Below are 25755 nucleotides of genomic sequence, written 5' to 3' on the forward strand. Positions count from 1 at the left end.
GTAAGTTCAGAATTTGCAAGTTTAATATGGAAAACAATCTCCCGAGGACACATCCAAAGGGAACAGTGTACTTTATAACCACATCATCACCGTCTACGTTGTTTTACTTTCTTAGTAATAAAATGAAAACATGATTTAAGGAACTGCCTATTTACATTTTGCAACTAACAGACACCAAAAATGTGGAGGCGTCATGTAGCTGCATATTTATATGAGCGTCATCTTCACTGTATGCACAGCAAAATGGAGCCTAAAACCTCACTGCCTCCTTTCATTCTCACTGAAAATACGAAACATGCCCTCTCTTTTGCTGAATATCAGTTTTAATATTCAATAATGGCCATTATAAACGTATAACCTACGATAAATTTATACATTATAGGAAATAAAGGCAAGTAATCAGTCAAATGTGCAGGATCAGTGTACACGGTTACAATAATTAATATATGAATGTAGTGTGGACGGAGAGTTATTCAGAAACGCTAGGTTAAACACCAGTGTGGACGCGGATCGTTTTCATTCTAAAACACCAAGCATGTTTCACAGTATAAAGAGATTTGGCAAATATCCTATAGTGTGTAAATGTGCATTGTAAAAGCTTAATTTGGACAACTTTGAATAGGGATTTCCTCAATACACTGTAAAACAAATGCTGGGTTCCATACAATTGATTTGTGTTGGGGCAACATAAAAGAATTAAGTTAACTTATTTGTTTTTATAAATTTAAGTAGATTGAACATAAAACAATCAAGTTGTCCCAAAAATAACCCTCAAGAATTGTGTTGTTTTAGCTCATTTTAAATAAGCAGTTTAAACAAACGTCATTCCAGATTTTCAAATCATTGTACCTCTGCTAAATCAATGGAAAGCTCAGCTTTTATTCAGCCTTCAATTAGGTTTTAGATTATAGACTGTAAAAAATTAGTAGGCTTCCACACAATTCATTCATGTTGTCCAAACACAAATTTAGTTAACCTAATTATTTTTTACAAATTTAAGTGGATTAAACGTAAAACAATTAAGTTGTGATTTGTGATGTTTCAGCTTATTTTAAATAAGTAGTTTGAACAAGCAGCAAAAAAGTATTTTCTGAGCATGTATAAATCTTCATTTCAAAATGAACCGACATTTACGGGCAAATATTTTCTAAAACTGAGATTTACACATAATCTGAAACCTGAATATATATATATATATATATATATATATATATATATATATATATATATATATATATATATATATATATATATATATATATATATAATATAAAATTAGCCTTAGATGCAGCTATTTGAATTTCTGGAATCTGAGGGTACAAAAAAAATAATAATAATGAAAAAAATCACTGTTAAAGTGAATTAAGTTTTTATCTGTGCATATTACTAGTTCAGCTTTTCATATTCTGTGATTCATGTTTTTTTTTTCGTTTATGCTATTGAATTGCATTATGGGAGCTTGATCATTCAACTTTTAACCTTGTTAAGTATGGAAAAGTTACTTTTGTCAACATGTTTATTGGTTTAAAGTGATATGTTGTCTGGGTTTGGTGTTGCATATCAAAACAAAACCTTGTAATAAACTGCCAGTATAGTTTCTGTTATTTTATAGATTTATTTCTCTAGATATTACTTCTCATCCATTTTATTATTTCACACTGTTAAAATGTTAATAAAAGTCACTTTGTTAAACTGTAGAGTTTGTCAACGCCAATAGCCTAGTGGTAAAGTGAGCCGACATATATTACTGAGATGCTTGCAGTAACCAGAGTTCAATTCTTGGCTTGAGGTCCTTTGCCGATCCTTTCCCCCTCTCTCTGCTCCCCATGTATTTCTGTCTCAACTCCACTGTTCTATAAAAATAAAGGTTAAAACTAGTGCTGTCAAAATTAGTGCGTTAATGCATGCGATTAATTTGAAATATTTAAAGCGTTTAAAAAAAATTCAAACTCAGTTGCAGGTTTTTTTTCTGTTGTGGTCGACGTGTGTTTAACATGCAACGAAATATGGATAAGACCAAGGAAGCACTTTCTGAAAGCAAGTTTCAGTATAAAACAATTAATGTCGCATCATCAGGCTATCCAGCGTTTCCTCCAGACTTTCATGCAATTTTGGGTGTTTTGCAAGGCGAACGGAAAGAAAAACCTCTGCATTTCGTGACTCGGTGGTTCTTTGAGGTAATGAAAAATCGCTGCTTACATGGTAAACTCTTAATAGGAGTATTATCCTAATCATAATAAAATCAGAGTAGTGGTGTCTTATGTAAATGTACTCAGAAAGTGCCAGATGAAGTCGCAAGCTGTCAAAGACATTGTGCATTCCTCCAATGTTTCTCCAATGCGCCCTCCAATGTTTTATTAAGTTTGATGTGTTTCCCCCTTAAACTCAACTTTTGTAAAGCGCTTTTTTTTTTTTTTTTGTAAAGCGGAAATCAGTGTTCTCTTTATTGGCATTGATCGTTTTGAAATTCAAATGGCATAAACATGCCTGTGTTTTTATTTCTGTAATAAAAATATGGCTGTCAAGCCTGGATCTTGATGGTTTATTGTAGTTATGTTGTTTACATGAAGAAATCTGTGTTACAAGTTAAACAAAAATTCTAATAAAGAATTATATTTTGAATTTAAATAGTTTTGTCTTGCGTTTACATTAATTTTTACATTTAAATAGCCAAAATTACAAGTTTCAGTCTTTTAAATGTAATTAATCGCGATTAATTTTCAAAAAAAGTGTGATTAATTGGTAATTTTTTTTAATCGATTGACAGCACTAGTTAAAACCCCTAAAAAACAACAAAAAAGTCAAAAGTCAACGGAGCAGATATCAACATCCCATAATGCAATTTACAACCAAAAATAAACGACTTTTGATTCGCAAAATCAGATATTTTATAGTGTATTGACAGTGAGAAATCTACAATCATTTTACTTAATACTCTAATGACTTTTATTATGAAATAAAAATCGTAAATTTAGATTTTAAAATTTCATGTGCTTTTATTGATTCACGTTTTTAGTTGGCAGTATTACTTACAGCAAAACCAATTCCCCCTCATAGTTACTGTAAATGAACGAAGACACTTATATGGTGATAAGTTTCAGGAATCAGTTCCTTTTTTTATAGATTAAACAAAGATTCAGCCAACATACTTTCCAAATGACTTGTTCTGTAAACCACAGTGGTTTCTATATTTTATTTTCTAGCAATTCAACAGACCAGAGTCAATTATTTCTCCTACACTAGTTTCCCCGGGCCACTGTTCAGATGTTGTATTTATGAAATGTCCAGGTTTTTTGTCCTCAGACTGCTCCCATGTGCATTACCAGTTTCTTTCACTTCCCATCCAAAGCTTTCTGTTGTGATTTTTGACTGTTGCAGCTTTGAAATAACTGCAGTCATTCAGCGTAGTGATATGGAACTGTAATGTGCTCTAAACCTGCCGGAACTACTTTAGCCTTTATCTGACAAGAACACCACACTTTAGTATGCTCATCAGCCCTGTGGGTATAAATTATGTTAAAGGTTTTCTGGGATTCTTTTTATTGTGGTTAGCACTTTTGCCTCACAGCAAGAAGGTCGCTGGTTCGAGTCCCAGCTGGGTCTGTTGGCATTTCTTTGTGGAGTTTGCATGTTCTCCCAGTGTTGGTGTGGGTTTCCTACGGGTGCTCCGTTTTCCCCCACAGTCCAAACACATGCGCTGTTTAAAATGATTTTAGACCTACAAGACAATATTTCAGTGAATGTCATACTTTTTAAGACCTAAAATTTTGGTTTTGAAATTTAAAACATTTTAAGACTCAAATCTTTTGTTCCCAGCACAAATCGATTGTGTGAAAGCCAGCATTTTCTTTTTTACAGTGCAGTAAATACAAAAAAAAAGTCCTTAAAAAATGCCTCAAACTTGAAATGAGGGCTAATAATTCTGTCCTCGACTGCAGATGAAATGTCAGTGTGAATCGTCGCTCTCTTCACAACCACCTTTTGGTTTGTAACTATGCAGTGTGTTTAATACCAAACAAAAACCCACAATGCATCCTGTTCCTCTTTTCTTTTAGCATGGCTGGCTCAGCAGCACATAAAAAAAAAAAGAAACAAAGTAACACTATTTTCTTGTGAAACTCCAGCAGACCCTACATCAGCCTCCTCCGCTGTTGCCTAGAAAGAGCATATCGCTAGCAGAAAGTTCCAGTATGCCCAACATGTATGTGAAAAGCCCTAGAATGTCTCACAAATCAGGTACGTTTACGGATTACATTCAGATACTAGTGGTTATAAATAAGATGTATACTTTAACCTTTTCTTATCTTCCTCTAATAAAACAGCGAAGAGACTTTCTGACTCGGATCATGACTACGAGTCTATCGAGGACGCATTTATAAAACCCCATGAAAGCCTGTACTATTAGACGGAGGACAATCTGCATTCGAGTATTCATCACAACAAGAGCGAAAAGAAATCAAGAGGACCAGTCATGTAGCAAAAAAAAAAAAATGCAAGGCTTTTTAATGCATCTAAATACGCAATGCAAGGTTTAACACATGTCAATTAATACATTGCGGTCTAAAGAAACATTTTAATGGGTGTGCTTTTTATTAAAATGACCAAAAAGAACTGAAATGTACAGTTTGTTACTGTTTTCTGTCATGAAAGCTGTGAAGATGAAGGCTCTTGTGGATGTTAGGCTTCATTGTCTGTTGACCGGAAGTGATCTTCGTCGATGGTGGAGAAAATGTGACCCTCGTTGCTGAGAAAGTCCACAGTTTGCCTGTTATGAAAATAAAACAAGCGAAAGAAAAGTGAGAATTAATCAATCAGTTAAAGGAAAGCATTTTACTTTTCATCTACAGGGAAAAGGGAAAAGTAACTATGCATTAAAAACAAAAATCTACTATAAAGTCTGCTTGTAATGTCTGTATTAAAGCGGAAGTGAAGCACTCAGTCCAGTTTACATTAAATTGTAAATTGCTTTCTTCTTTAGTGCATCCGTAAAGTATTCAGAGCGCTTTACTTTTTCCACATTTTGTATGTTACAGCTTTATTCCAAAATGTATTAAATTAATTTATTTCCTCAAAATTCTACACACAATACCCCATAATCACTTTATTTACTTTAATTAAATGAGAATTTATTCAAAATAAAAAACCTGAAAAAAATAAAAATCAGATGTGCATCAGTATTCACAGTCTTTGCTCAATACTTTGTTGATGCACCTTTGGCAGCGATTACAGCCTCAAGTCTTTTTGAATATGATGCCACAAGCTTGGCACACCTGTCTTTGGGAATTACTGCACATTCCTCTTTGCAGTACCTCTCAAGCTCTATCAGGTTGGATGGGAAGCAATGGTATACAGCCATTTTCAGATCTCTCCAGAGATGTTCAATAGGATTTAGTTCTGAGCTCTGACTGGGCCACTTAAGGACATTCAATCACTCCATTGATATTTTGGTGGTTTGCTTTGGGTCATTGTCCTGCTGGAAGATGAACCGTCGCACCAGTCTGAGGTCAAGAGCACTCTGAAGCAGGTTTTCATTCAGGATGTCTCTGTACATTGCTGCATTCATCTTTCCCTCTATCTTGACTTCCAGAAGAGGGTTGCATTGACAATCCAACACAATGGGCAGCACATTGAACTTATTTTATAAGTGGTCAGAAACTTGTTAATAACTCATGAAAGAATAAAAGTTATGTTAAAACCAAGCACACCAATGCTTTCCTTGTGAAATCCCCAATAAGTTTGATATGTCAAATGACCCTCTTCCTATTGAAAAAACAAAAGTTGGATCCAAGAAGGCCGACTTCAAAATGGCCACCACCCATCTTGAAAAGTTTGCCCCCTCACATATACTAATGTGCCACAAACAAGACGTCGATATCACCAACTATTCCCATTTTATTAAGGTGTATCCAGATAAATGGCCCACCCTGTATAAATGTAGACATTTGTCAGATTTTATTTTGGAAAGCAGGCGTGAAGTTCAGCGGTGTGCTTTTCATTTTATGTCTGATTCAGGCTCAAACTGATGTGGCTACACTGACAGTATTTACACAACAGAGGCACAGCTCATGCTAGAAACAGTGTGACTCTTGGTGACATGGAGCCAATCAGTGAATTACAGCCGATTATGTTAGCTGACCAATCAGAGCCTCTTGGGAGCGGACTTTCAGGGTCGTTTTCTCGTTAGCAGAGTAGCTGTATATAATCAAAGTAAGACACCTGAAGAAATAACATGATTTTCTACAAATGAAGCATGAGCACGCATTGCTTTGCACCCCATAAACACAACCAAGCCTTAGAAATACACTCTGGACCACCTCTTTACATATTATTCAACACAAATTTCATCAAAACGGCACAGTGGACCTTCAAAGCCCGACCGGCTGTGTGTCCTTAAGGTTGTTTTCAGATGACTTTTGCACAGGGTTAAATTAGAAAAGCGTTAATGAGCATTTACATAATGTGAAGCATCTGCTGGGTAAAAATGAGACGCGTTTAATATGCTAAATGCACTCCTGTTTCCAAATATTTCATAGTATACGCACACAATAGCTGCGTCCCAAATCGCATACTTATGCACTATTCTTTGCCATTTTGTAGTATAAATAGTGTAAGTAGTGCGTTCACACTGAAAACTCTAAAAATAATAAGTGCACTTTAATTACCCGGATGATGCACTCATTCAGCCGCTAAAATGAAGTGTGTAATGATGGACACTTCACGCACTCAACGACCACAGGTTTGCTTACGTAGCGGAAGGGGCGGAGCTATCGGACGCACATGTTGAATAACTTTATTTATTTTGGATGGTGAAAGCAAAATTCTTTTACGAGAGTGATTATAGCGCCTCCCGATAGTGATTGCGGCAACACTCACGGCAGGTATTATTTGATAATTCGCCCGTTTACTTCAATGATTTGGCGACCGTCAAACGTCATTAGGGAAACGGTTTAAATTTCCGCTTAGTAAAAAAACATTAGTGTGCCATTTGAGACGCCACTACATACATATACTACCCTGTTGAGTGTGTAAGTGCATAAGTACATAGTGCATGAGTGCATAGTGTATAGTGTGTCATTTGGGACGCAGCTAATGTGTCTGATAAGCAGAATATATGACTATATTTAATGCATAAAAATACTTCCGATGACCTAAAGCTTCTGATAAACATGAGCTGACATGAGAGGATCTGTCATAAACACATAAACTGGAGAAAACAGACACAGAAACTAATATTAAAGTTCAGGAGTGTAACTGCTAATACTTAACAATAATAATAGCAGCTGACGTGTAAATATCTCTATTGTGTTGAATTGTATTGTTTTATTTGTTTAAGGAATATTCTCCAATAATAAAGCACAGCTATTTAAAAATAAGGACTTTTGCTTTCTGTATATTTAAAATGATCAACAATTACTAAAGCTTGAGGTTATTTTGCAAGTCATTTTGTTTGCTCTGTTTACAAGGAAAGGTTTTGTTCAGAAGTGTTTATATTGTTGTCTTTTTAAACGTGCGTTCACCAGTATTACATTTATACATGCATTTTTGTATTACATTACAATACATATTTAAAATTCTTGCACTATCCATAGAAGTTATTGTGTGTGATTATTTTCTTGTAGTCATTCATTTTGTTTCGTTTACACAATATTCTTAATCTCACAGCTCGTCTTGGCCACATTGTCACAGGAAAGAAGGCCAAGAAACATTATTTAACACGACTCAACAGATATTCAGTAATAATGGTTAATGATCTTTTCAATTAACATGGATAACATTAATATTATAGATATTAAAGAGCCCATATTATGGGTTTTTGAAAATGCCCCTCCATGTAGTGTGTAACACAGCTCTAAGTGAAGTGAAATATCCAGCTAAGGCTTAAATCTGGAAGTGTACAGTGGTTAAAACTGTTGATTCATCTATAAAAGAGTCGACTCATAGTGCTTCAAATGAGTCGCCTTGATACCGAGTCATTAGGTGTTTCGCCATGACGTATTAACGAAACCAAGTTATTCATGTGCACGCGCAAACCCGGGAGATTTGAAACCTGCGGCCCCGCCCTCTGACATAGAAACCCACACACACAAACACAAACATGCCGGTAGATTGAAGTCACACTGCAGGTGGATATTATCGAGTCTCTACCCAAAGATGAAACCTCAGCATAAGCCCAGCTTAAAGCAGTTGGAAACTACTGGAAAATACATGCTACAAAGAATACTTCGTTTGTTAAAGGAAGGATCAGTAAAGACTGGAAATGGATCGGTTTCTTCCTCCATTTCTCAAGTGTAAGTACGTGCGATTAAAGTTGTTGCCTCGTTGACTCTAGCTTGCAAATGTATTTAGCTGTGATTTGTTACTTGCAACCGCGTGTACTGTCTCAGGTTAACTCACTATATTCTCATATCGCGTGCAAAGCCACGCTAAAAACGCGACGCGTGCTGCTTTGTTTACGTTCCCGTGGATGAGTGTAATGTGTGTGCGTGCGTGCGTGTTGTCGTCCGGATTAGGTTTATGTGTGTGTGTGCGCGCGATGTTGTCTGGGGGAGGGTTACGTCTGTCTGTGTGTGTGTGTGGATGCGTGCGCGAGAACGAAGGCAATGTGTGTGTGTGTGTGGACGCGTGCGCGAGGACGAGGGCAATATGTGTGTGCGTGTGTGTGTGTCTGTGAAAAGAGCAGAATATGACAAGCTAGGAGGTCTTCTCGCCAGTTCTTGGGAGTTTTTGCTCAATAAAATAGTTAGTCGTCTGTATTTTCAAGTCCATCGCTGCTGGGCATTACGCTCTGTCTCTGGCTGAAAGCAGTTAGTGTCAACCAATCGCAACAGACTGTCATCGGTCCAATCAGCGCAGATTAGCTTCACGCTAAGGAGGGGTTTGGGAACAAATGAATCACTGGACGATTCATACGGGAGTCGCTGGGATAATTAGGTAAAAATAAATGCAGATTATAAGACCATGAAAGTGTTTTTTGACCTTGCATGCATATTACACTGTTTTGGAGACCCTTACAACCAAAATATGACCCTATTTCATGTATAATATGGGCTCTTTAATAAAGAATTACTAGTAAGAGACTAGGTGCATGGGTAACATTGAAAGACATCTCTATTTCAGACGCATGGTCATGATATGAAATATAGCAGGGGGTTTCTGGGTCAAATGCAGTGTATTATTATGCATCTGTTGCTTTAAAATACACAGATGATCTCTGAACTTTTTTTTACTTTAGACTTTCCACGAATGCTCGTCTTGATGGGCATTTCGACATAAGTCTGTATGGGACTGCTTTATCTGCAATAAACCACAAAAGCGAAGTGCACTGACCGATCGCATCTTATTTTTAAATATTAGGAAATAAATGAGGAAATTACCCATGGCTGCTAATATACTTAGGGTAAATATACCAAAGCCTGCAGCTAATGATGTTTGGTTTTTGGCCCTTTATACAAAAAGTATAAATTAAACATAAAATGACACATAAATATGACATCTCTGTTTAAGCCAGATTATGTAAGCCCTTTATCCGGAGAACAGGCCAATCGTCAAATCCCACAGTCTCCATTATGTAGATGAAGTTAAAGTTCATGAGAAACCACACGTAAAAGCAATAGAGGAAGCCTCTTGACATGCTATTCTCACCACTCACTATCAGCAGCGGAGGACAAACTGAAACTGTGAAAGAGGAAGATACTAACAAATCTTTTTTTTTTTTGGGTCAAGGATCAACTATAGAAGGTCGTTCTTAACAGAGGCTCATCTCGGAAGGAGAAGTTTGTACCTGATGACGTTGGCGCTCATGCTGTTGAGCTTCTGCTTGAGTTCATGCATGCTGATTCCCTGAGGCTCTTGACAGCTCTTGATCAGACTCAAAACCTGCAGACACCACAGATACACATCAGAAAACGCCACTCTAAAGATTTCATGTCAAAAATTGCACAGTGACCAAATCTACATATAAACATACACACACATACACGCATGCATATATATATATATATATATATATATATATATATATATATATATATATATATATATATATATATATATATATATATATATATATATATATATTAGGGGTGTAATGGAACAACCCATGGTTCAGAACACACATGACCAGTGGATTAATATATTTTTTTTACTCATAAATTAATCCTAAATTTGTAACAAATTGCAGATAAATCACATGTATGAAAGCATTTAGGCTTTCCTGTAAAATGATGGAGGAAGAAATTGTTATTAAAGGTGTTTTCAGGCACTACATGTTTAGCCTGCAATAATGCATTCAGTGTGAGCTGCACGATTAATCATTAAAAGGTTGGGATCTCAACACCCACGCTACATGAATTATAAATAATAGTGATCTGCATATGTTCTATTAATCATTCACATCGGTGTTTGAAAAACGCAAAAATGGAGAGAGATTCAGTCTTTAGTCTTTTGAGCTAGTAATGAAGTTACAGACAGTCAAATCACACAGAAGTACTGGGATAACAGTTTACAGTTTATATACAAGGACTAATGTTTATGGTTTGCTGTTAAAAACTAGTCTTGAGCACCGTCTGTTGTTAAACACTAGCCTAGAACGCCACTTGCTGTTAAACACTAGCCTAGAGCAAAGTCTGCAGTTAAACACTAGCCTAGAGCGCCGTCTCCTGTTAAAAACTAGCCTAGAGAGCGATCTGCTGTTAAACACTAGCCTAGAGCGCCATCTGCAGTTAAACACTAGCCTAGAGCGCCGTCTCCTGTTAAAAACTAGCCTAGAGAGCGATCTGCTGTTAAACACTAGCCTAGAGCGCCATCTGCTGTTTAACACTAGCCTAGAGCACCGTCTGCAGTTAAAAACTAGCCTAGAGAGCGATCTGCTGTTTAACACTAGCCTAGAGTGCCATCTGCTGTTTAACACTAGCCTAGTGTCGTCTGCTGTTTAACACTAGCCTAGTGTTGTCTGCTGTTAAAAACAAGCCTACAGCGCCGTCTGCTGTTAAAAAGTAGCCTAGAGCACCGTCTACAATTAAACACTAGCCTAGAGCGCCGTCTGCTGTTAAAAAGTAGCCTAGAGCACCGTCTGCTCTTAAAAATTAGCTTAGAGCACCATCAGCTTTTAAAAACTAGCCTAGAGCGCCATCTGCTGTTAAACACTAGCCTAGAGCGCCATCTTCTGTTAAACACTAGCCTAGAGTGACCTCTGCGGTTCAAAACTTGCCTAAAGCGCCATCTGCTGTTAAACACTAGCCTAGAGCACCATAAGCTGTTGAACACTAGCCTAGAGCCATCTGCTGTTAAACACTAGCCTAGAGCGGCATCTGCTGTTAAACACTAGCCTAGAGCACCATCAGCTGTTGAACACTAGCCTAGAGCGGCATCTGCTATTAAACACTAGCCTAGAGCACCATTAGCTGTTGAACACTAGCCTAGAGCGGCATCTGCTGTTAAACACTAGCCTAGAGCAGGGCCGGAGTGGGACTCCTTTTCAGCCCTGGAGTTTCAAGCCTTAGACCTGCCCACCTCAGTTCACGACTGACTACAGTATATTAAAATAACGTCATTTCCAATTCAGTTTTTAATGACACTATCATGTCTTTTTAAAGAAAACAGCTGCTTTAAAACTTCAAATGTTTATCAACCCTAACAATATAATAGGTCTTAACAATAAAAATGACAGAAAAAAAAGGGAAATATATATATATATATATATATATATATATATATATATATATATATATATATATATATATATATATATATTCAAGACCTGCAAGACTCTTAACCACAGTATTGCTTTCTATTGATGGTTTAATCTTTTTCTCCCCTTTTTAGATTTCTGATCAAGTTATGTTGGATATATTAATGTAGTGAATCATTTGATTTTCATTGAGCAGGTGTAATATTCATTAATATTAATTATTTAAATTCCTATTTTCACTATAAGTGCCGCTATGGTCAAATAAATAAATAAATAAATGAAAAAAGTGTGACTGCTGAGAGTGCAAGTAGCTAGGGACACCGGCCCTCATGGCCAAAAAACGGACCGGCCCACCGGGAGTTCTCCCAGTCCTCCCGATTAGCCAATCTGGGCCTGGCCTAGAGTGCCCTCTGCTGTTCAAAACTAGCTTAGAGCACCTTTGCTTAAACAGAAAGTGCAACCCATAACTGCAAAAATAATATATAAAGGTGCAAGATATGAATACAAATATGTTTGTAATGTTTACTCACTTGGTTCTGGTTGGCACTCAAGCCATTGACTAGCATCATGTTAGCACCAGAATAGCCTCCTGTGGTGCCCATACTATTCATGCTGGTATGAGACACTGGCATCATCCCTCCACCACCTCCCTATAAAGACACAACACATTATATTACATTATAAGAACAGTTATTGTGACCCCTGTCATGTTTGCATTATATTAACCACACAGAAATAGTGTCAGATTGATTTTACAGTATCATAGCAAACTTTGCCACCTTTATGAACTGCTATACATCAAAAATAAAATGTTTTTTATTTTTATTTTAAATATCTATCTTTTTAAATCATACACAACTGAACATTGATGATGATCTCCAAGTCTCCAAAGTTAAACCAATAATAGACTTGTGCAGTAAACATCGCACCAACCAGCCATATTAGATGAGGTTGATATTAAAGTAAACTAATTAATAAATGACAAATAATAAATATCAAATGGTTGTTAGACTGTTTATGTTGTCAATGTGCTTGAGTTTATTTAGGCCTATTGGTGTATGTGCACTGTTTGTATGTTTAGAACCACTTTCGGAGATAGTGGGGGTCGTGAGTCACTGAAATTGTTATTTTGGGGGGGTCAGGCTGTAAAATTTGGGAACTGTACTCTGTACAAAAAAAAAAAAAAAAAAAAAAAAAAAAAATATATATATATATATATATATATATATATATATATATATATATATATACACACACACACACACACACACACACACACACACACACACACACACACACACACACACACACACACACACACACACACACACACACACACATATATATATATATATACATATATATATACATATATACATATATATATATATATATATATATATATATATATATATATATATATATATATATATATATTTATATATTTATATAATTATTTATAAATAAATAAATAAATATAATTTTTTTTATCATAGTGTTCCCCTTCAAGCTAAAGAGAATTGGGATACCCCTTAAATTATGCATTTAATAAACGGATTCTTTTATAAGGACTCAGAGCGGAAAAGGCTTGGGTGGTTTGTTATTTAAATATAGCAAATCATTCAAAAAAAAAAACAATCAATTGTATTTAGCATGGCTGCACGGTGGCTCAGTGGTCAGCGCTGTCGCCTCACAATGTTGGCATTACTATATGGAGTTTGCATGTTCTCCCTGTGTCAGCGTGGGTTTATTCCGTGTGCTCCGGTTTCCCCTACAGTCCAAAAACCTGCGCCATAAGTGAATTGAATAAACTAAATTGGCTGCAGTGTGTGAATGGGTGTGTATGGGTGTTTCCCAGTACAGGGTTGCAGCTGGAAAGGAATCCGCTGCATAAAACATTGGTTATTAAAACTATTATGTTTAAAATGTATAAATCATCTCCCTAATCACTTTGTCTTTAAATGTATATACAGATTCTGCATATTGTCTCATGACCCAAATATAACCAGTTGATAATTAATGCTTTGAAATTTAATCTACGATACACAAGGTTTGAACATGCTTGAATTCTGTGTTGAGTTTGTAACCATCAACCACTTTCTTTGCATTTTGTGCGAAAGAAAAGCAGAAGTGTAGCATGAGAAGGAGGTGCTGGAGTCTCACCATGTTCTGTGGTTTGCTCTGCTGGAGATGAGCGTTCACAACCTCCAGCATGTGCGATGTCACTTCATTCATGTCCTCCAGCACTCGAACGCTGAACGCCACCAAAGACCTGTTATTCTGCAAGGAGAATCAGAACTATTCCTGAAGGGCAATCAGATTAAACCAGAACTAATACAGTTAAAGTGAATTGTGAATTTCGTTTTCTTTTTCAAGTATTTCCCGAATGATGTGTAGCAGAGCAAAGGATTTATCACAGTATTTCCTGTAATATTTTATTGAGTCTTTTATACATGTGTGTAAAAGAAAGGTTTAAATGTGTGCATGATTATTTCATAAATGCAATGTGTGTGTGCGTCATTTAAAACGTTAGCACCCATCAGCTTTAATCATGAATAAAACTGGATCATTTTGAGCGTTTGTCAGCTAATTTCAGCTTAAAATCATTATTGGGGCGGGATCAGAAATCGGTGACGTAGCACCAATCTGCCTGTCCAGTGATGATGCGTCAGTTTTTCATTATTATTTGTAGTGGAGTTTTCTTATCCTATGAGAAGACCCTGCTTCTTAATTATTAATACTGCATGTGCTTTCCGATGACAGACTAACACGGACACACATGCCAAGCTGCGAGACTGCACACGGCAGTATTTAGGTGCTTATGAAGAGTGGCATGTGTTTGTTTCCATGATCCACAGGGTTTGTTGCATGGTTTTCCTCTTATTCTGTCAAGGGCTGATACAGGCAACCCGTTTGTGTGCAGCAAGCATTTTTGTCAGAAGAGCTGGAGGAGAATTGGAGAATGACGGACTTTGTCTTTTATCAGTTGAGTTTGTTACCATTCAGACACATCGCCTATATCTGTGCTGCTGTGTTCGCACACATTTTAAATTCTCCAAATCACCTGCAGGACTAATGGTTGGAATAGACGGGGGAAAAGACCTGCAGTACTTGAACTGGAAGAGGTGTTTCATTGCTCTTTAAGTTCAATTATACTTAATAAATGCAAGTAAAAAGGTTGCATGCATGACTGTTTTAAAGACATGTGCAATTGAAAGGTTTGTATGTACATGCCAAGTAACAATAGATATCAGTCTGCATTTCACATTAATGCATGTAAACATTATAGACTTTTTCATATGCATTTGAGCATTCAGAAGCATTCACATGTGCATATACAAGTTTAGTTCATGTGTGAAGTTTGATTTTAGCACTACATGGCGCCTTGTGTTTTTTGTGTGAATTCTCTTAATATAAACAACAGCTTCAGTGATTATGACAAGATAATTTGTAAAAGTTACACAAGTAAATACTTTGCCTCGACGTTGACAACACCAATCAGCTCCAGTGTTTGAGGATCAGAATAGGTGATTTTTTTTTCACAGGCGACACCGTAAATAAGTTATAAATAAATAAATGTGGTTTCATCAAATCATCTTGACCGTCAGTGAATAAATTCACATCTGTATTTATATGCTTATGCCACACTGCTGTTTTTGACTCTTTGGCACCACCTTGTGACTAAATATATTATGTGGGGTTAGTGTATGCTCCATTCAGCTGTTTTCGTCAGCTTTGCTTTTAATTAAAGAATGAAGTTCATATGTATCTGCTTGTGTGTCAGGTTGTGGTTTTTGACTGTTTGGTCGTGTCTTCGAAATGAATAATACATAGGTTAGTATATTCTCCATTTAACCAGTTTCGCTTCTGTCTGCTTAGCATTTAATTAAATAATGAATAAACTATTATGGCTCAAAACAATGTCTTCTATCTAATTTGTAAGTTTTGTGGCGAGTAGCCATGGAATAATTGAGATCAATCACATCCAGGATGGTTGTTTTAGCAGAATAAAGCCCTTCAGTCTTATACAACAGTGCTTTACTTCTGATGATAAATAAACCTGTCAGGTTTTATTCCATGAGAACAACCCCCTGGATGTACTTTATGTCTAACATAGCATGCCACACATGCAGATGGGATGATGTGGAGTGTTGTAAAAGCAGTATTGGCAGTTTACATTTTAAAGATGTAGCATTCAAGGAAATGAATGACTGTAGCTATGTTTCCATCTAAAATTGCAAATTAAATTTATGCGCAAACCAGGAATATCGCATAAAAGATGTGCGAATTAAGCAGCATTCCCTTCCAATGAGTCAGAGAGAACAAAATCGTCACTTCCTGATCAGCTGGCACCGAATATCAACAGTACAAACTAAATGTACTGAGATAGATATCTTTTCATATCGAATAAATAGTTTATCCTACTCAGCCATTCGCATACATTTTTTATCCACATTTTCTAAATTTATGCGCATCAGGGCGTTTCCATCAACCAATTGGAAACATATCTTGTGACAGACAGTAAACATCTTTGCACACTGAAGTCTAAAATTTTCAAACGTTTTTTTTCTTCGTATTTATATAGAAAAATTTCATCATGTACACAAAGCTTGCACACTGATTCCGATGCGTATTAAAGAATCCATTCTGGAAAATAAAGCGAAACAAAGCAGTGATGCTTTGTTCTCCTTTCTGATCTTCAAAATAGAAAAGGAAAGAGGAATAGGCTACATATTTTGTGAATCCAATACTTCAAAGAGAAGGAGAGTTCAGTTGGCATTTCTGTGTGGAGTTTGCATGTTCTCCCTGTGTTGGTGTGGGTTTCCTCCGGGTGCTCCAGTTTACCCCACAGTCGAAACATATGCGCTATAGGTGAATTGGGTAAGCTAAATTGGCAGTAGTGCATGTATGTGAATGAGTGTGTATGGGTGTTTCCCAGTGATGGGTTGCAGCTGAAAGGGCATCCACTGCGTAAAACATATGCTGGATAAGTTGGCGGTTCATTTCGCTTTGGTGACCCCAGATTAATAAAGAGACTAAGCAGAAAATAAAATAAATGAATTTCAGATTCAGTGTGCAAAAACTTTAGGTGGAAATGATCATTTTTACAAATAATATATTTATTTATACAAAAGTAAATTAACCAATAAACTAACCTCCAGAGGCATAATATAAAAATCAGATAAATGTCTTTCATTAACCTTTCACATAAGAGCAAAAGATCACAACAATTCACATTTTTACATGTAGTTCACAACCTCTGACCTGAAAAGAGCGAAGGTTGCCAGAGACTTTGACGTAAGAGCCGGGAGGAATGACCGAGTTATCCACACCCATGTCCTGGAAGAAATAAACAGTCAAGAGTCATTAATAAAAATATGAATTTGGCTTTTAAAAATAATCTTCTGAACTCAAATAGACAATTTTAGCTGATATCAGAACCTATTTGTGCCATGTGAGATTCCTAGGCTATTTTCATGACAAAAACAATTAAGAAAATACAAGTATAATAAACATTAAAACCAGCCAGCAAACAAGTTAAATTAAATAAGATTTCTTAGATTAAAATATGATGATAATTATAAAACTTAAACCTCACTTAATAACTCTTTAAGTGAGTTTTCTTCAAACATCAAATGCAAATTGAGTCTTACAAAAACAAAACAAGCCTAATACAGAAATATTCATGCATGTACTTATATCTAGGCCTGGGCAATATAGATTTTTTGTTTAATCTCAAGGTCAACATTTTTCCGATATTCGATATATATATTGATATGTTTGCATTTGCTTTTAAACAGCAGAAATCATGATTTTTTTGTGCCCCCATTAAAAATAACTATTTAGAAAAGCTACTGTTGCAGAGTAACTACAAACTAAATGTTTAGAATATATTTTATAATATGATGTTATAGCATGAAAAAAAAACTTTAAGTAATATAAAGGTTATTAATAATAATGAAATTATAATTCAATCTTATTAAATAGTATATACAGAATATATAATTATATTTCTATAATTTAAATAATATTAAATTATCATTTTATTATTATTAGCCTTGTGTATTACTAAATATTATTAGTTTAAAATTATTATTCAATCTTAATAAAATTATATATAAATAGAATACATAACATACATACACATACTGTGTGTGTGATGTATGTATATATGCATGCATGCATGCATGCATATATATATATATATATATATATATATATATATATATATATATATATATATATATATATATATATATATATATATATATATATATATATATATATATATATGAATTTGATTAATATTGAATTATTAATTAGCCACATTTATAAACATTTAAACATTATTTTTTTCACGGCTCACTAGCGAATTTTTCCGTTTCTAACTGCTTGCGATCAGCACTTCAGCACAACCTAGTCAAGCACGTTATCATCACCATGAGCTCAAGTTCATTATTTCAAATATAGATGCACAGCGAGCGGATGAGCGCATGCAAAAAAGTAAGTGAAACCACCCGTAATTTTTTTTAGATATACAGAACCATATATTCTATTTAGCCTTATATAAACGATTTAAAACTTGTCCTCCAACCTATTCTGCATCAAGATTTTCGGCATTCTCTATGCGAGTGTGTGAGAATTATGGTTCAGATGTGAGTACTAAAACATTGTCAGTTATCTCATGAAACCAAATGCTTAAACATTAAATCAAGCTTTCAGAAACATTACAAATTTATAAGTCTATATTGTCTATCAGGGCTATGTAACGGATATGCACTTATGAAATGAATGCTTGTGTGTGAGATATGCTCACTTTGCGAGCAGATATTCCCCATGTATTCATTTTCATAACTATACGCAAACAGGAACCTAACATATTAAGAGTGTTTTGTGACCACACCAAAAAAAGTCTGTGTTTCTCTTTTGGGGACTAATTGATCATCTTATCCCCTGCCTTTTTCTACCCTCCTTCAGCTCAGATCTTTTTTGCGCTCCGTAATGCTCAAGGGGGGGCATAATATTGGATGCTCAGTGCATTCTTTTGGAAAAGTATACACCAGAATTTGAATCCGAACCATCTCTAGATAAGTGACCTATTGTTTATCTTTTAACTGACCAGTACATTTTCTGTGTTGACCATGTCATGTGCTCCCTTGGAGTGGTGTGTATTGCATGACTGACCTCAAACCATATTGATACGAAAGATATTAAATAATCCTGCATTGCGTTGGGGAAACATATCAATATATCCCCAGAACTTGACATACCTCCAAGCACTACTCATATCTATGGCCTAAAATCACAATGCACATAAACACTGCAACAGTACCTCTGTGTCTATCCACTGCTTGACATCCATAGGGGCTGCAGTCATGTCATCCACCTTGTACTGGATGTTGATTGTGGATTTATCTGTGCTTCGGATCACACCAACAATGGTCACCTACACAGTATCAAGCACAACATGAGTCTAATAAACAGAAGTATAAAAAGCATAACAATGCAACGTTGCATTGCTATTGATGCTTTTGTTTGTGTTAAAGAGACAGTTCACCCCAAACTAAAGATTTACTCATCCTTCACTTGTTTCAAACCTGTTTGAGTTTCTTCTGTTGAACACAAAGACATAACCGAAGAAAGCTGAAACACTGTAATCATTGATTGTCATAGTATTAGCGATGTAACGATTCACTGTAAGCCGGTCAAAAATCGCTTCAAATATGTGACGACTTAAGTCGGTAGAAATGTTGAATTAATCATTTTGCATTTTGTGAACAGAGGGGGCGCTGTGTTTAAAGGCACAAACTCGCTTTATAGGGGTGTCAAAATTAATTGTTTCTTCTGTTCACCGCAGTGAAATTCGGTAATGGTTTAGTAATAGATCATAACCGGTTATTACGTATTTATCTCATATGCGCTTACTGCGATTGTGGTAGTTGACTATGGCGAGGGAGGCGAGTGCGAGTAATTAAAACGATTCAACTACTTAAAAACGCAGAAACAATTCACTGCGTGTTTGTTTGCTGGAAGTGTTTCTCTTTAGCTTGAAGGCGTAGGGCTAAGAGCAAGGGGTATACACCCCTTCAAACGAAGATTTTTCAGGACCACACTTGAAACCAAGGGGTAAGAATAATTTCCCAGAATACCCCAGCAACAGCTGCACCCGGAAGTATGGAGATCCACAAATTAGTATTTTTTTTTGTCATTATTACGAATTTTTACAACAAACAAACACGTCTTAATATATTCTTAACCGCGTTCATGTTTTACCGTCATGCTTTTTAAAAAAGCGCTAAAATAAAAACAGATAAATTTCGCGATTTATTCGCAATCTATAATCCCTAATAATAACTTCTGTACAGCAGACCCACAACACTCTGACACTCGATGACACTGGAATACCCTGTCAGAAAAGTCTAATGGCTGGGAATGGGCTTTTTACAGTGTCTGCTATAATGTTCATGCTGTTTTAGGTGTGTTTACATTGATGAACATGGCCACTGTGTAAATGCACAGTACAGTTACGATCTCATTGCCACATTATATCATTATGATAACATAATATATGCCTTCAGTGATTTCCTGAAGATAAATACCAATAAATAACACAACTGGAATCACTCCTGCAGTCGCCATCATCTGATCTCATATGAAGCAAGAGATCGCGAGGACATGATGACGTGTGCAGGTGCTGTCCCAATTCTTAGGGGTAAATTTTAAAGCCCTTCCCCTTAACCCTCACTTGTAAGGACCAGGGGAAAGGGGTACAAAAATAGAATTGGGATTGGGCCTTAATTTCTCTCCCTCAATGTTGCCCTTTGACCTGCTGGCATGACATTTCCTCTCCTCTTGGCAGTTACAGCGCTTCAGACACGAGTGTGTCTGCAGAAGAGTTTTATCCTCCGCATCAGTAATGGATCAGCTGTAAATCGCTGATGCCGTTATCAACGTCACTCAACGGTGAACAGCACCAGAGCATTAGAGCCAATCGCAGCCCTTTCTGTTGAGTGCATGACCAATCATAGGGGTTTAAGAACTTACTGGACAGGGCTCATAAAGCGAGCAGGATATTTACATTTGTTCATTTGCTATAAATGCTCATGTTGTTCTGTGCATGTACTCGAGTTTTTAAAAGGACAGTTCTGACTGTTTGTATTGAAGGACAAAACTGTATTACAAATAATATAGAAATATAAACATATTTATACATTTTTATAAAATAATTCATGTGCTGTTAAGTAAAATATCAAATTATGTATGGAAAGCATCATCAATGAACAGTGATATGGAATTTAACCGAACCGATGGCATGATAATCGTAACCGAACCATGAAACCAGTGTAGGTTCACACATATACCGCTGTACTGGCATGTCAGCGGCGAGCAAGAGGTGGGGCGGCAGAGTAAAATGAAAGCATTGAAGTGCACCAGACAAAACACAAAGTGTGTGCAAATACTGCAAAAAGAGGTTTACTTACACTAACAGAACAACGAATATGATGCACATAAACCATCAGCACAGAGAAAACTACTGTTACAGACGTCTATACTCAAAAACACTATTAATAAGTCACACCAAGCAGACTGGATGATTTGAAGCTCCACTTGCTCCGCCTCCGAAGAGTGCTACGGAGCTCAGACAGTGCATCAGTGCTTTCATAACGAAAGTGTGAAGATATTTTTCCGACTGAAAGAGAAAGTTGTTCTGTTACAGAAGCAGGTATTAGACTATGTTTACCCTCCTTTTCAAATTAGTTTATGCATATTAAAAAATTAGCTTCTAAATTTGCTATCCTGATATACAATTAGTAATTTTCTAATCAGTATTGTCTGTCACTGGCCAGTCCCCTGGATCAGACGGCCTACTGACCCCCTCTGTACACCCTGCTCTCTGGTTTAGCAAAGGCAAGGCAAGGCAAGGCAAGTTTATTTATATAGCACATTTCATACACACTGGCAATTCAAAGTGCTTTACATAAACAAGAATAAAAGAAACAAGTAAAATAAAAATAAAAACAAATAATACAAATGTGTGAAAACAAAACAAAACATAAAAACAGGTAAGATGTGATATAAAAGAATGAAGAAGACGAGAAAAACATGATAGTGCAATCTGTCGGACGCAGCACAGTGCTCATTCAGTAAAGGCACAGCTAAACAGATGTGTTTTCAGTCTTGATTTGAATGTGCCTAATGTTGGAGCACATCTGATCATTTCTGGAAGCTGATTCCAGCAGTGAGGGGCATAGTGGCTAAAAGCCGATTCACCCTGCTTTGACTGAACTCTTGGAACTTCCAGTTTATATGATCCTAAAGATCTGAGTGATCTGTTGGGTTTGTATTCAGTGAGCATCTCTGTGATGTACTTAGGTCCTAGGCCATTTAGTGATTTATAGACCAGTAATAATACTTTAAAATCTATTCTGAATGTAACTGGCAGCCAGTGTACAGACCTGAGGACAGGTGTGATGTGCTCTGATTTTCTGGTTCTGGTTAGAATTCTGGCTGCAGCATTCTGGATGAGCTGTAACTTTCTGACTGTCTTTTTAGGAAGACCAGTGAGGAGTCCATTACAGTAATCCACCCTGCTGCTGATAAAAGCATGAAAGCATTTCTAAATCTTCACTAGAAACAAAGCATCTGATTCTTGCTATGTTTTTGTGATGATGGTATGCTGATTTACTGACTGCTTTGACATGACTGTTGAAACTCAGATCTGACTCCAGGGCTTTCCTCTCCACACCAGCCATCCCAGTGAAACAGTTTTTCTCATCAGCAGGACACATTGTAAATGTGCAAAGGCCTCAGCTTATGCCAGAAAACAAAGATTTGCTGATATTTCTTTCTTTTTTAAAAATGCAAAACGCCAGCACAGTCACATTTTAGCTTGTTTCTATTAACGAGTCTTCTTTAGTTTCTATTATCTTTTTGTATTTTATTTTTTAATACAATTTAGTTAAAAATTATTATTATTTTGCAAACGATGTGCAGCATTTAAGAAAGAAATGAAAGAGCTCTTTACCTTAAATTTGTTTCGAATAGTTTTGTTTAAAAATCATGAATAAATTGTGTATTGTGAATAAACTCTTGAGTCAGGTGAATCATTACATACTGATTCAGGTGAATCATTACATTACATTACATTACATATCATTACATAATCATACTACATAGTATTAGTTTTTCCTACAATGGAAGTCAATGGTTACAGATTTCCAACATCTTTCAAAATATCTTCTTCAACAGAACAACTGAACACATAAAGGTTTGGAAACGCTTGAGGGAGAGTAAAGAGTGAGGAAATTTTCATTTTTGGATGAACAGTCCCTTTAAACTAGGGTGGCAATTCTTTTATTTGTTTTTTTATTATTGCATATGTAATGTAATAAAAACATCCAAACCACATACCGCGCAGCACTTTTAATACAATGTAATAAGAGTTTAATCGCGTTTTGAAGTTATGAATTAGATTTTTTATATGTGAATGAATTCTTTTTTTATAAATATATTACTTTTGAGACTGATCTGGCTCCATAAAATGGAAACCCTTTCAATAAAAATGCGGATATTTAGTGATTCTTCAGACTGACCTGTGCGATCTCCACCTCTCCCACTTTAAAGACGTCCTCAGCCTGCACCGCCGACAACAGCTGAGATACAGTACAGGGAACGATCTGCTGCGCTCGTGTCCTCTGAACACAAACACACACACACACACACACACACACACACACACATCACTGTTACACTTTACAGCATCACACATGAAGATCACAATACTACACTGATTTCCCACTGTTTTCATAATCACTTAAACAACACGATAATGACTCAAATAAGTACTGTTAAAATAACAATACTACTCTCTCTACGGTCATTCTAACAGCTACACAAAAGATGTATTAGGCCAAAATAGTGAAAGTCGTATTATTTTTACACAAACAGAATTGTCACCAAACATATCAATACTGCATTAAAGTTATAAGTTTGTTTGCCTAAATTTAAACAGCGACTTGAAAATTATTGAAATATACTGAAAAAACCTTCTATAAAAGATATGATTTATATACCTTATTAAATATTATTCAGTATTTACACAAGCAAAAATAGGCCTAAACATTCAGATGAAAGACATAAAGACAGTTTTGGCAATGAAAATTAAATATTTAATTAAAAAAATGTCTAAATTTTTTATATTTTATTTATTTTTAAAATAACAGAAAATAGCTTAAATGTTTAGCTTAATAGCTTAAACTCAAAGTTTAGGCTTGTATTGTATTAAAAAGTACATTAATTAATAATAAAAAATAGTTTGAGCAAATCTATTGTCTGTTTTAACATTTATTACGATGTGTCGCTTTTATTTTAAGCAAAGAAATATAATAATAAACAATAATAACAACTAATAAATATTTTATTTCAATTTACTTCAAGTTACATAAGATGACCACTAAATGTAGTTTGGTCTCAAACTCCAAATTTTATACCTGCCATTTGAAATCTTAATATTTATTAACTATTCTGCAAAACATTTCACTTCACCCATTTGTTAACAAAAAGTTAAATTATGACCAAATTTAGTTTATTAAATTACTCTTTTAACTATATAATCAAGAAGTACATAACAGGTATTTGCTTTTGTTTAATTACACAAAAACTTGTTGAGCTTAATACCAAACAATTTTTCACACATTTTTTAACATTTCGTTGTCACAAAAATAGTCTGAAACATTGAAGTGAACATTTAACTTGTATTTTCTACTTTATTGTCATTTCAAAATGCAGTTTAGAAAGTGCACGATATAGGAATAAGTTAAAAGTGCTATTATAGAAAACTATGGGTAATATTTACAAATATATGTAGTTTAAACAAAATTATTCAAGTCGTATTAACTACAATCAAATATTTAAACAGAATTAAATATGGTATTGGAGGAATTTAATATGAACCCCACACAATTGAGGTAAGGTGGGTTTAATATTCGCACATTCTCCTTAAAGATAAAATGTCACAAAGTATTTATGCAAATTTTAAATGCTAAAATCATATTATCAGCTAGTGACTATCAAAGTACAGCATTGTTTACAGTCAAATAAATGGTGTTAATGTTGTTTTGAAGTCATGTTTACAAGTGATTTCAGACCAAATATTTAAAGTACCATGGTAAACAATATGAGGAGCATGTCACAAGTTGTCACTGAACGAATGTGCGAATATAAAACCAACTTTACCTCAACATATATATATATATATATATATATATATATATATATAGGTGTTTAAAGTTATTTATATACTGACCCCCTTTTTGTCTCCTCCTTGAGAAGCGGCTGGTGACCCGAATCCTCCAGGAGACTGTGTGTACCCAGCCATACTGGCCTCTCCGTATTTACCTGCCAAAATATGAATATCATATTTCAATCAAAACGACTTATTGGTTAAAAACCCCGTCAGACTGGCAGTAACGTTAAAGTGCGTTAAAAACAGACCTTGATAACACACCGCTAACCGACATCACACTGACACTGTATAACAGAGCTTTCTGACTCTCATTAGCGGACTAGCAGAGTAAACTCAGCTCTAAAGCCAAAATAAAGTGACTTCTAAAGCACGTACCTTGGTTCCACATTTCACTCGTGAATGTTTTTCTTCTGAATGCGAAGCAGACCGACAAGACACTCGAAAATCTCCCGCCACGACTGATCGCGCACAGTTTGACGTCACGTCTCGAAGTCCGCGCGCTCACAGTACGCGTGCGCGTGTGTCATCTGCCGCGAAAGTCCCACACGTATACTGTAAAAGTCCACAGAAGCTTGTATGTTGTTAAAATAGTTTTTAAATAAAAATAAAGCATAAAAAATAAATAAAAACAACAAACATTCTGTAATCTTTCTTCACTGAAATTTACATTAAAACGTTTACGCTCGTTCTCATATGTTTTGGAATAGTTAAAGCATGTAAGCGGGCTAAGCCCAGTCATGTATTGTTTATATATTAAAATAAAATAATTATAATAACTGTCCTAATATGTTTGAAAACAGCGTTTTTTAAAAATGTTTTT

At 35.6% G+C, this 25755-nt stretch overlaps 2 protein-coding genes across 5 annotated transcripts in view; one reads left to right on the top strand and one right to left on the bottom strand.

Moving 5' to 3' along the window:
• The window catches only part of themis2 (thymocyte selection associated family member 2), a 19394-nt gene extending 14217 nt beyond the window's left edge, over window positions 1-5177 (top strand). The window contains exons 5-6 of one of the 4 annotated variants that reach the window (XM_087286448.1): window positions 4125-4236; window positions 4323-5177. In XM_087286448.1, the coding sequence (XP_087142574.1) occupies window positions 4125-4236; window positions 4323-4405 (195 nt within the window). In that variant the 3' untranslated portion in view covers window positions 4406-5177. Of the gene's footprint in view, window positions 1-4124 lie in introns of all 4 variants that reach the window. The other 3 variants (XM_087286449.1, XM_087286446.1, XM_087286447.1) reach the window with 3 other exon arrangements.
• Window positions 4482-25457, bottom strand: rpa2 (replication protein A2). The gene is given in 9 exon segments (NM_131711.2): window positions 4482-4765; window positions 9782-9876; window positions 12220-12339; window positions 13853-13969; window positions 16955-17029; window positions 19023-19136; window positions 23284-23385; window positions 24996-25087; window positions 25311-25457. Coding segments are annotated over 9 exon segments (816 nt in total). The 5' UTR covers window positions 25324-25457; the 3' UTR covers window positions 4482-4677.
• Window positions 25458-25755: the final 298 nt, after the last annotated feature.

Source organism: Danio rerio, chromosome 16 (genome assembly GCF_052040795.2).
Source record: "Danio rerio strain M-AB ecotype USA chromosome 16, GRCz13ab, whole genome shotgun sequence".
NCBI classification, from domain to species: Eukaryota; Metazoa; Chordata; class Actinopteri; order Cypriniformes; family Danionidae; genus Danio; species Danio rerio.